Genomic DNA, 12905 nt, shown 5'->3' with positions numbered 1-12905 from the left:
ATGCCTTACAGGTTTCTAAGACACATTCTATGTATGCCCAGTGCTGGCTTTTGGATTTGGGTGCGCCATTTCATGTGACGCCTTGTAGAGATTGGTTTCATACCTATCGTACCATCTCTGGTTCTGTGCGTCTTGGTGATGACAGGTCTCTTGACATTATGGGCATTGGAGATGTTAGGTTACCATTTTTTGCTAGTAGTTCTTTTGTTTTGCATGATGTACGCCATGTATCTGCGTTGACTCGTAGCCTTATGTCAGCTAGACAGCTTGACGATGCAGGGTATTTTGTGTCTTTTGGAGACTCTGCATGGAAGATTACTCGTGGGTGGCAGGCTTGTACTTGCATGAGGTGCCAAGTCTAGCAGCCTCTATTCCTTACTTGTATCTGGAGCTACCTTGAATCATGTTTTTTTGGTGGGTTCTATCCCCTATGTATCCCTTTGGCATGCTCATTTGGGGCATATGTCCCTTAAAGGAATGAAAATGCTCTGTGCTTTGCAGTACCTTCCGCCTTTTGACTCTTCGCATTTTGATTCTTGTGATCATTGTTTGAATGGCAAGTAGACTAGAAAGACGCATAAAAAATTTGGTAAGAAACACATGAGTGAGCCCTTGGCTCTTGTGCACTCAGATGTATGTGGCCCATGCCTTGTTAGTCACTAGGTGGGGCAAAGTATTTTGTTACTTTCATAGATGATTACTCGCGTAAGGTTTGGGCTTATCCCATAAAGAGAAAATCCGATGTCTTAGACACATTTCAACATTGGCTTACATTAGTAGAGAACTAGTCTGAGAATAGGCTGAAATGCCTAAGGTCAGATAATGGGGGTGAGTATGTATCATGTGCTTTTGAGCAATTTAGTGATGAGCGGGGTATTAAGCATCAGTTGACTGCCCCTTACACCCCTCCCTAGAATGATATTGCTGAACACATGAATAGGACCATTCAGGAAAGGGTATGTAGCATGCTTAGCCAGGCTCCCTTACCGCAACACTTTTGGGGGCTGAGGCAATTACTATTGCAGTGTATCTCATTAACAGGTCACCTAGCACTGGCATTGACTTTCAGGTTGCAGAGGAGGTATGGGTAGGCAAGCCCCCCTCTTATGATCATTTGCGTGTCTTTGGATGTGAGGCATTCTACCATGTGCCCAAGGACAAATACAATAAGCTGCATCCTAAAAGTGTCAAATGCATTTTCATTGGCTATGGAGATACAGGAGAGATGGGTTACCATCTATGGGATTCACAGGCGTGGAAAGTGATCTGTAGCCATGATGTCATCTTTCATGAGGAAAAAATGCATATGCAGCCTGAGAAAGTGGTTGAGGTAAATAGAGTTATCTTTCAGGAGGAGCCACATGCTCTCGTACAGCCTGCTTGATAACTAAATAGACAGCGTGCAGCATCACCTGATGCTCATGGCCTAGATGTCACACATGCTGATGTTAGACAGGATATTGGTGAGGCAGTAGAGCCTAGGTTGAGGCGTTCTACTAGAGATAGATGACCTCCTAACCATTTTGTGCCCTCTATGGATTATGTACTAGTTAGAGATGCAGGAGAGCCTCTCACTTATGATGAGGCTATGCACAGGGGTGATTTTCACTCTTGGGAGAGGACTATGCAGTCTGAGCTTGACTCCCTGCATAAGAATCAAACTTGGGATTTGGTTTCCTTGCCTTAGGATAAGAAGGCTTTGCCATGCAAGTGGGTGTACAAGCTAAAACGTATCCTTGGACACCCCAAGCCAGCATATACAAGGCTCGATTGGTTGCTAAGGGCTTTAAGCAAGAGCATGGTGTTGACTTTGATGAAGTCTTTTCTCCTGTGGACAAGATGACCATCCTACGCTTAGTCTTGGCTTTGGTTGCACAGCTTGACTTGGACTTGTACCAGATGGATGTCAAGACAACTTTTTTACACGGGGACTTGCATGATGAGATTTACATGGAGCAGCCTAAGGGCTTTGCAAACCCTGGCAGGGAACACCTAGTGTGCAAGCTAAAGAAGAGTCTATATATCTTGAAACAGGCACCTAGGGAATGGTACCATAAGTTTGATGCATTCATGCAATCACAAGGCTACAGCTGCAGTGCTATGGATCTGTGCATGTACACGAAGAAAGCTTGTGACAGTTCTTTACTAATTTTGGTACTCTATGTGGATAACATGCTTTTAGCAGGGACAGCTCATGAGGAGCTAGATGCTCTTAAGGCTTAGCTCAAGAAGAGCTTTGAGATGAAAGATATGGGACATGACTCTCATATACTTGGTATGCACATTACGCATGACAGATCTCAGGGGCTGCTCTATTTCTCTCACAGAGGGCGTACATTCATAAAGTCCTTGAGTATTTCTGTATGTAGGATGTTAAGCCTATCAGCTATCCATTACCTTCTCATGTGAAGGTTTCACATGCCAATTTTTTGCAGAAAGATGAGCAGAAGGCCGAGATGGCCAAGATTCCCTATGCATCAGCTGTGGACAGTCTTATGTATGCCATGATAGCCACCCGTCCATATATTGCTTTTACAGTTAGAGATGTTGCACGTTATATGGCTACACCTGGCAAGAAACATTGGGATGCCATGAAGGGTATCATGAGGTACCTGAAGGGCATAACAGATATGTGTATTTGCTATGGCAGCTAGGATACACGAGTTCACTACAACACAATGCCGCCATACACGCGTCCATTACACGCGAAAAGTTACGGGCGCGTGTATGGTCGTTTATACTTACAGCAATATCGGGCGCGTGTATACATGCATGTAACAGCGCGTGTATAATTGCATGTGTGGGCGCGTGTATTTGCGCGTTAAATCTGTCATAATACACGCTCTTTTACACGCGACACAGAGCCTAACTACAGAAATCCATTTCTTTTCAAAACAGAAAACCATTAAGTTTTAAAAATGTCATTGTGCATTGCAGTGTTTACAAACCATTACAAAATCCCACTACATGCACTTACAAAAACGTAATATATTGAAAAATATATCTTCATATGGTTATTGAAAGACAAAGTATACAATAGAAATGTCATGAATTTGGAACAATACAGTGATGGATTGGTTAGGGTTCGATCTCATCTTCAATAAGATCCATCCTTGCCAAACGATCAACATCAATATCCATTTGATCAATTTGTAAGGCTATGATTAAATTTATTCTACTATCGCTATTTTTCCCATTGATAATGGTACCGATGCCTTGATCATTCTCATCATCATCACCATCATCCTCAATGGAAGGGTCATCCTCATGATCATGAGAAATGGCACGCTCATCCTCATTATCATGATCATCTACATTGGCATGTTCGACATCATCTTCTTTGCGGCTTGCCACATCCTCCATATGCTCCATATCAGTGAATGTATTATACATTACTTTGGAACGTGGTGCAATAGGGATGACATACCACCATTTACTGTCATGCACCATTGGCAGATAGATAACCTGCTCAAATACACATAATTCATTAATTAATTAGCATATCAAAAGTCAAGGGGTGCGCGAGCTTAGATATATATGTACATGAAACACATTTGTAAAAAAATGCATACCTGCTCACATTGTTGTGGCAATACGAGCCTATCTTTCTTTGTTTGCCAAAACTTTGTAGAGTCAATAGTTACATAGCCACTTGCATGGCGTTTTATCGTTGCGTTAGGCCCTTTTTCCACCACGTTCATTTGCCATTTGACATCCAAAACATACACAAAGAAGCGGCGAAAGTCAAGTCTGTATATGTCTTGGATTGTGCCACAATAATCATCAATTTTTCCATTGGCTCCCTCAAAGCTACTAATGACACCGCAATCTTGTGTATTCCTCTTTTCATCTATTCTTTGTGTTCGAAAATGCTTGCCTTCACACCATATAGCATTGAACATAGTGCACTGGACCAAAATATAAGCAATATCTATGTAAGCAATTAATGTGAATAAATATGAAAAGCCAATCACTTACAAAGAATGCAAATTTACATTTGTTCTATGTACCTTTAACATGCATCCTCGTGCATACTCCCATTCTTCCGCCGTGATATGCAGCCCCTCATCTCTCTCTGCTCTCTCCATTTCCTCATGCAACCAATCAACATGAATATCATTCGGAAGTGTTGCTAGATGCTTAGGGTACGCCTTACGAGAGCCATGTTGCCTCCGAAAGAGAGCTCTGTCTGCTTGCCTTTTTGTCTTTGCATCCTCGTATCTTGTAACCCATCTGCTCATCACATCACTATTAAGGATGCAAGTGAAATTAAGATCATCAATCAATGTTCTCTCAATTACTTTGCTCTGTCCTTTTCCTTGAGGCACAATAGACGTCATCCTCAAGTCCTCTTCATTGCTCCATAGTCGCGGCAAAGAGCTATCCACCTGATCAAGAAATTCTAATATATATACAAGAGACTCTTGTATCAACCAACCCTCAGCCATGCTTCCTTCGGGCCTTGCACTTTGCCTCACAAAGTCTTTTAAGGTCTTCATGAAGCGCTCTAGGAAGAACATCCAACGGGCATGCACAGTGCCACATAAAGCAATTTCATCCACTAAATGCACAATGAGATGTAGTTGACTTGTGAGAATGGTTCGCGGAAAAGTCTCCTCTACCATACAAACCACCTCCACTGCCATAACACGCGCATCATCCAATGTGGCTGGATCAATTGCTTTGGAACTAACATATCTGAAAAATAAATGCACAGTACGTTATACCTCATGCACATTCATTTTGCAAGGTATAATGAAGGGTGATCTTACATGGGATTTACATACCTCACAAGCTCGCCCATCTTATAAATACATCTTTTCAAACTCCTGTCTGCACAATGGTCGATGCTAGTAGGTAGTATGAACTGCGCACATAAGAGCACATGTATATTTGGGTTAGGGCATTACAAAATTTAATTTCAACCTACAATAATTGGAAAACACTTACTTGGAGCATCTTGTGCCAATCGTGGGACTTCAACCCATGTAGTTGCTCAACCCCTCTTTTCTTAGTGGTTGTAAACGCTCCCTTCAACAATCTCATGCATCCAGTGGGAGTACGCAAAGTGGTGATGGCTTGCTTTACCTGCTTCTCCTCCTTCTTTGATATAATCGAGGGAGCAGGCGGAAGACAAACGTGCCCACCCTCCTCTCGTGGCCAAGCTTGACGCATACGTCCTGCGACCTGCAAGTCCTCCCGTACGCTAACATTGTCTCTTTTACCAATAACATGTTCCCAAATACTAGATCCCACATTCTTGAAGATGTGCATGGGATCAAGAAGATGGTTGATCTTGAGATGGGTCCAATATGGTAGCCGGAAAAAAATGGAGTACCTACACAAGGGATTGCAGACTGTCATCTTTATTCCAACTTTAGAGACTACACAAAACAAGATTGAAAACAATGGAGATGTACCTGTTCATGCCATCTGGAGGAAGAACATTTGAAGACTCCCAAATACGCTTCCAATCTTTTGCACGAAGTGTCTGTGGATGAATGTTCCTCTTACTAGGAGCATATTTAGGGTGATCTGATGGGAGAAATCGATGATGATTATCGAATATGGTCTTACACAAACCATCAGCATACTCATGTACCAATGAAGGGCCACATATAGGACATGCATGTTTACCCGATGTCCTCAAACCTGTTAAAATTAAAAAAAAGTTAGAATAATAAAGTCAATAGTTATAATTGATATAGCTAGTAGTATTAGAGTCGGGAGGTAGTTAGAATTCTTACCAGAACAATCGCTGTATCCTGGAAAGTCATGCATTGTCCACATCAACACTGCTTTTAAGTCGAAGTGTCGAGAGGAGGGAGGCCTACTAATGTCCACTACCGCAACACCTCTCCATAGTTCCTCCAACTCATCAATCAACGGTTCAAGATAAACATCCATATGCTTGACTTTATGTTTCCCTGGAATCAGAAGGGATAACATAAGATGTCCCTTCTTGATCGCCATTGATGGTGGAAGGTTGTAATTCACCAACACAACCGGCCACACGCTGTATGCGGTGCTCTTGAAACCAAACGGATTCACTCCATCCATACCTAGGCCAAGTCTCAAGTTTCTGGGCTCTGTTTTAAAGCTGGGCCACTCATCTTCAATATGCTTCCAAGCAGGAGTGTCTGCAGGAATTCTCCACATGCCATCATCCGATCGATGCGAGGAATGCCATGACATGAGCTCTGCTATGGATTTGCACTTGAACATGTGTTTGATGTGAGGAATTATAGGAAAGTGTCGCAAGACTTTACGAGGTACATCAAAACTCTTCACATCTGTTCTATACCTTGCTTCACCACAAGTGGGACACTGTCGAGCCTCCTTATGCGTCCCACGAAAGAGAATGCAATCATTGACGCATGCATGTATGCGATCATAATCCAATCCTCCAAGAGATGTCACATAGCGCCTCGCTTTGTCTCTTGAGGTGGGTAGTCTATTCCCCTTTGGAAGCATGTTTGATAATAGCCTGCATCCAATATCATCAATTAGCGCATAACCCTAAACCCTATACTGTAAACCAAAAACCACTAACTGAAATTTGCAAGTTACAATGCTTACTTCAATAATGCGTCAAGACTTGCATTGCTCCATCCATAAACTGTTTGTATATTGAGCAGTTCAAGTGAAGCACGTAAAATAGAGAATGTGCACCCTTCAAAAACCGGTGTCGATGAAGCGTTGTAGAGATGCTCTTGTTCCATATCATTGTCGTCCACACCTTTGCGATCATCCCTAAAAAGATTCCGCACCATGTCATCAGACACTTCCTCTTCCACAACTTCGTGGGGTGCAGGGCTATTGTCATCCCTTTCCCACTCATCTCCGACAATAGATCCCGAAGCTCCAGCATCATCTCGTCGACGCTTTGCATGCTCTCGCCGTGCGTATGGCACCATGTTAGGGTGTGGTACTGCATCCTGCTTCAATCACAGTATATATATTACAACGCGCTCCATTAATTTGCACACCATGAGTTATTTTAATACTTTCAATTCACATCTTCTCACCTCTAAACCTGTTTGAATCCATTCTCCATACATCGAGATGTGATTCAATGTAATTCGACGCGCTCGTACAATGCACCCTTGACATCGATTACACGTACACTTGATCCTTTGTGCCAGCCGCACGTCGCGATCACGATGACGCATTGTCTCATCCTCACCAGAACTGCTTGAAGAGGATGATGACATGCTATGTCCAAAATAACCAATACAGAAGTAGGATCAGTTTTTAGTGAAATCATACACAAGAACAATCAGTTTTTAAAAAAAGTATAAACAGGCTCTGTGTCGCGTGTACAGGCGCGTCTAAAATCTATTCTGCTGCGCTTTTACACGCGCTTTTACATGCGTGGTTTTCGCGTTTACCTATCGCGCGCGCCGCTTTCTTTCTTTCAAAAGCCCTCTTTCAAAACACTTCTTCTTCTTCTTTCTGCGTCGCTTTCTTTCTTTCAAAAGCCCTCTTTCTCCCTCTTGGACTACCCAAAAGAAGCAAAGGGTGCAGACAACACAGAAAGGGAGAGAGAAGCAAGAATCAACGAACTCACTTTTCAAAGACTTTTCAAAGAGGTTGGTTGTCGTTTGTTTGTTTTGGCAAATCTGTCGCTTTCTTTCTTTCCACCCGTGCTATGTGTACTTGAAACCGACAGAGGATAGAATTCACACACATTGTATATGTGCTTAACTATTTATTTCTTGACAAACGACATCCGTCAAGATAGAGGAAAGAGAGAAGAAGGAACCCTTGTGTATGTGTTTAGTCATTTCTCCCTTGATGGACAATGTCCGTCAAGATAGAGGAAAGAGTTTTTGTTTTTCATGAATTTCGTCACTAATTCGAAATGAACTTCTTCTTTTGGCTTATGATCTTCTACTAATTCGATGTTTGGTATTGTAAGAGATATGTTTATTTTCTAGAATGGTAGATATATGTTGTAGGTTATATATTGTAGGAGATATATTGAGGAGATATATTGTAGGAGATATGTTTATTTTTTATATGCATGTTTTGCTTGGTTCATTGAGGCGGAATTTCGACGCTTTGCAGATTCTTCATGGATCCAGGCTCTTCCTCTGATCCGTGGGCATACGCCACTTGGATGATGGAGATGATAAACCATTTTGGGCGCCATCCTAATCCAGTGGAGCTGACAGAGTATATGTATGCCCATCCTCCTCCTAGACTCCCAGGTCACACCGCGCCCCCAAGTACACAAGCCTCTCCACTGCCGTCTACGCCGGCGAGTCCGGCGAGACGTACCCCTGCGCATACACGCTCACCGAGGAGGCACACCCCTGCACGGACACACTCACGCACACCCTCCTCTGTACCGTCACGTGAGGGCTCACGGCCACCATCACGTGCTCCCTCACAGCCACAGTCACGTACACAGTCACGTGCAGCCACCCCTAGTCATGGCTACTCCCGCAGTACAGATGAGAGCCGACGCCGCAGTAGGGAGAGCGGGAGTGGAGGATTATGCGGCGGGTGCTTTGGTGGGGGGGGTAGTAGGGCACGCGGTGAGAGAGGGCATGGAGGGAGGCATGTACGAGGAGACAGTGAGGAGTCGGAGGAGGCGAGAGAGGTGGAGGGAGAGATTTTCTACGATGTTACGGATAGGGGCGGGGTAGTCATGGATGCGAGAGGGAAAGAGGTGATGGAGTATATGCGGGGGGTAGTTTCAAACATGTATAGAAACTGTTTTGTAAAATTTAAAGATCAGGATAGCCGGTTAGTTAGGGAGGTCCTAGATAGTGTACATAGTCGGTACCCCAATCCCCCACGAGCGACATTCTCGGATGTATGGGGAAGGACGCGAATAAGGGAGATCTTAAGTAATAAAAGATCTCACCTTAAGAAACTCGCGTACGATGATGGGGTGAATGTAGCTGCGGGTGGCTATCCTTGTGAGAAACCTGCCACTGCCCACAAACGCGAGTGGAAGGAGGCAAAGAAGCGCGCAGAGGGAGGCGTGAAGAGCAGGCAGCATGTGGAGGCACGACGGATCCAGATGGAGACCATTGGATCGTCGCATTTCGGATCTGGCGGCGTCGAGTCGTGGGAGGCAGAGTTCGTAAGTAACTTGCCTCTTTATTTGATTGTTTGCCAAATTCATTGATTCTATGATTGTTTTGATCTTACAAACTATCTTGATTATGTTACAGCGACGGGTTATGGGGAGAGGGCCCATAGCCCACAAGACTGGGTATGCTCGCCGCAATAGCAGACGTGACACGTGGGCCATCTTCAGAAACGAGGGACGTATTACGGATGCGCAGTTTGACGCGGCCATGAGACCATACGGTCGACAGGTACTTGAAAACTCTAAATGAATGATTTCGGTTTATTTAATTGCATATATATGTATACTTACATACGGTATATTTCTTGAACAGGCACAAGCTGCTGATGCTCCTGCCCCTGATGATCCAGCCGCCACTGCTGATGTTCGTGCCACTGCTCCTGGTGGAGGCGAGCACCACTCATCGGAACATACCGATGCGAGCTCCTCTGATCATGGAGAGAGCACAGGGTCCTCATCATCCTCTGATTAGCTTTCAGAATACTGTAGGATGTGGTTGTACAAAAATTTTTTGTAACTGAAGCCATGGGCTTTTTTGCACCTAGCTCCCGATTTGACTTTGTATATAATTGTTCCTAATTAAAGCCATGGGCGATTTTGACATATGGACTCCCTTGTACACAAATGTATCATGTATTGACAATGTATTGAATCGTGAGTCTTGAGTCGTGTATTAAGTTTTAGATAGTAATATTGAATCGTGTATTCATAGAGAGTGAGTCTTGAAATCTAAATCGCTCTTTTTTTATGGTGCAATGCACCAAAAAAAAATCCAGAGAGTGCCTTTGGGTGGCTGGATGCTGGAACAGCATCCAGGCACCCAAAAGCACTCTCTGGATTATTTTTTTCCCTCTGGGATCGCGTGTATAAGCGCGTGTCATCTGTCAAAATCGCGTATATTTGCGCGGATAGTCTGGTTAAATTCGCGTGTAAATTTGCAGCAAAACTGCGCAGAACGCGTGTATGGATTCGTGTATTCGCGCGACTGGCTTCACTGTACACGCGCTTTTACACGCATGTCTCTGGCCGCGATGATACACGCGCTATTACACGGGCCCGGCACTTTTTTTCCCAAGTCATTTTGTGCGGCTAGGAGCGCGGGTATGAGCCCGATCCCTTGTAGTGGTTGTGGGGTACACTAACTCTGATTATGCAGGACATGCAAATAGTAGGAACTCCACTTTTGGCTATGTGTTCACTTATGTTGGAGGGGCTATCTCTTACATGTCTAGGGTACAAAAGTGTACGACTCTTTCTACTACAGAGGTTGAGTATATTGCAGCTACACAAGCTTGCAAGGAGGCTATCTCGTTAGGCCTTTTGATTGCAGACCTTGGTATGACAGATGCTATGCCTACACTACATTCGAATTCTATGAGTGCCATTCAGTTGGCCAAGAATTCGGTCTTCCATGCGAAGACGAAACATATTAAGGTGAGGTATCACTTCATTCGCGAGGTCGTTGAGGATAGGTCTGTTGACCTTGTCAAGATTCCGACTGAGCAGAATCCTGCAGACTTGCTCACGAAGAGCCTCACTACAGAGCACTACAAGGGTTGAAGGTGATTGACTCATCAATGGGTGGAGAAGTGCCTTCCTTAGGAGATTGATGGGCATTGGATGAGATGACATCTTTTTCCTCACTCTGTTATACATATGTGCATGTTGTACTGTCTTTTCTTTTCTTTTCTCTCTCACTGGGGCAGATTCGCCTTTAAGTGGGAGGTTGTTGGGGTAAAGGTGCCTCTGCGTAGCCGCCCGTGTATTACTACACTGACAGTACCCGCCATTGCACACTGTAGGTGGTGGGCGCCCGTTACAGTCACTTTTTCTTTATTCTCTTAGTGATAATTTGAATAAAGGAAGGCCTAGCCACACATTGTGGTTGTTGGAGTTCTCACTTTGAGTTTCTCTCTCTCTCTCTTGCTCTTGCTCTCCATCCGCCATAGCTCTCACCGGTAAGCTTTTTACTCCTGGGTTCTACTTTCCTTTCACCTACTGCGGTGCACTTCGGTTTCAAGAAGGTTTCATCCCCTTGAAGAAAAACTGCAGACTTGCACCTTGTTGGACATCACCTTGAGGTGTATGAGCCCTGTGATGACTCTTTTGCAGTTGTTGCTGATTTTCTAGTTGATCAAACAAATCTGAGAGAATTCGAGCAAGTTTGTGTTTGGAAGTTGGATGTAGTAGTGGCTTCATTATTATATCTCTTGCACTTATGCTTTGTGATACCAAAAGAAAGGTGCAATTTTTGGCTACAAATACTAGTGAAGTTGTAGTGAACACCACAATCACAACCCTTAAAGGCCACCACTTTCTTGCTTATGTAGTTGTTGCAGATATCGTTTTGACACTTAAGAAATAAGTAGCTGGAGCAGTGGATGTGTTGGTTTTTAATCCTCCTTATGTGCCCACACCAGAAGATGAGGTTGGTGTTAATGGGATAGCTTCTGCTTGGGCTGGTGGTGCTAGAGGACGGGCTGTCATTGACCGCATGCTGTAGGTGATTCATTGTTATCTAGCAAGGGTTTGTTTTATATGGTGACTGTGACGGCAAACAATCCTGGAGAGATCTGCCGATCATGAGACAAAAGGGGTTTGCATCATGAATTGTTGTACAGCATTATACTGAAGATGAAAGCATGTCGTATAATGTGCAATTCTCATCCAAGGAATGCAAGAGTTGAGTATGAGCATGTAAGCAAAATATTTGCCGACTGCTGTTGATGATTAGGCATACGAAGTCGACGACATTACAGGCAGAATTAATGGCATAGTCCGTTGATCACGAACAAGACATAATGGCGGAAATTAAATGCTTCAAAGCATAAAAAGTGCGGCATATTCTGTTGAAGGCGAGCAGAGGATGGTGTTTCAAACATAGTCCATTGCAGAGATGGCGGCCTGAGAGTGATGTCGGTGGCGTACAGTTGAGGGAATATTCTGAGTAAGATGAAGGCAGTACTGGTGATGTTTTGAAGAAACGAAAGACATGGTTGTCATCGATCACAGGCACAGAGGTGATGGCAGTTGCTAACGAGAGAGGATGGCGACTTTTATGATTGCTAACAGCGGCTGTGATTTATAAAGGGATGGTTGCCATAGATCATATGCAAGAAGGTGGCCTATTCAAGCAGAAAACGACATCGACTGACACGAAAGGCATTCAGGTTTGATGACAAATGCTGATATCGATCTCAGACAAGTGATGGCATCTTCGCAGGCCAAACGGCATTTCTTAAACGTATATGGTGGCGATAATCACATGCAATTCTTTTTGAGTTTGTGTCTTGAAAAGCTTAAGGCTTTTTAGGGGAAACAAAAAGCCTAAAACTCAACATGTATGTGATGAGAAAAACTATATAAAGGGATGTAAGTGGAGGTCTTGGGATCATCCTACTCTTCAAATAGGCTTCTTGTATCTTTGAAGAGGCTTCTTGAAACTTAATAAGAGATTTTTTTTCCTTTACATTTTCATGGAAATTTTCTTGCTTCGTAAATTTCATTGCAAGCATTTGAGGACAAAGCTTCTTTAGGTTGGGTAGGCTTGTAATAAAGCATCAAAACTTAGTGCTAGAGGAGGGGGGTATATCAAGTTGTGGGAATAATATGGCAATTATCTTTTTGCCATTCATCAAATAATCTTGTAGAGGACTCCTTTTTTTGGATATCCCACCACCATTATTGTAAGGTGTGAGTACCTTACACTAGCATTGCAAAGTGTGTGCCTTGCTACTTATTACATTTCTTTCTTCCATGAAATCAAATCATACTTTTGTGGCTGCACATATCTTTGTAA

General features: G+C 43.6%; 1 protein-coding gene and 1 pseudogene across 1 annotated transcript; both read left to right on the top strand.

Moving 5' to 3' along the window:
• Positions 1-9034: 9034 nt before the first annotated feature.
• Positions 9035-9578, top strand: LOC148020658 (uncharacterized). Its single transcript, XM_087699426.1, has 3 exons — positions 9035-9097; positions 9189-9335; positions 9420-9578. The coding sequence occupies exons 1-3, from the start codon at positions 9035-9037 to the stop codon at positions 9576-9578; spliced, it is 369 nt and encodes a 122-aa protein (XP_087555552.1).
• Positions 9579-10330: 752 nt separating this feature from the next.
• Positions 10331-11793, top strand: LOC148020657 (uncharacterized; annotated as a pseudogene).
• The last annotated feature ends 1112 nt before the right edge of the window (positions 11794-12905 follow it).

The sequence above is a fragment of the Lygodium microphyllum genome, chromosome 18, assembly GCF_053477565.2.
Source record: "Lygodium microphyllum isolate KBCC chromosome 18, Lygodium_microphyllum_v1.1.10, whole genome shotgun sequence".
Taxonomy (NCBI): Eukaryota; Viridiplantae; Streptophyta; class Polypodiopsida; order Schizaeales; family Lygodiaceae; genus Lygodium; species Lygodium microphyllum.
Note: the sequence above shows the minus strand (reverse complement) of the source record. Positions and strands in the feature narration are given on the sequence as shown.

Bases quoted from the DNA above. Each gene is read 5' to 3' on its own strand.
- LOC148020658 (XM_087699426.1), top strand. From the start codon at position 9,035: ATGGAGACCATTGGATCGTCGCATTTCGGATCTGGCGGCGTCGAGTCG. The intron at 9,098-9,188 runs GTAAGTAACTTG...ATTATGTTACAG, and splicing joins AGTCGTGGGAGGCAGAGTTC to CGACGGGTTATGGGGAGAGG. The intron at 9,336-9,419 runs GTACTTGAAAAC...TTTCTTGAACAG, and splicing joins TGAGACCATACGGTCGACAG to GCACAAGCTGCTGATGCTCC.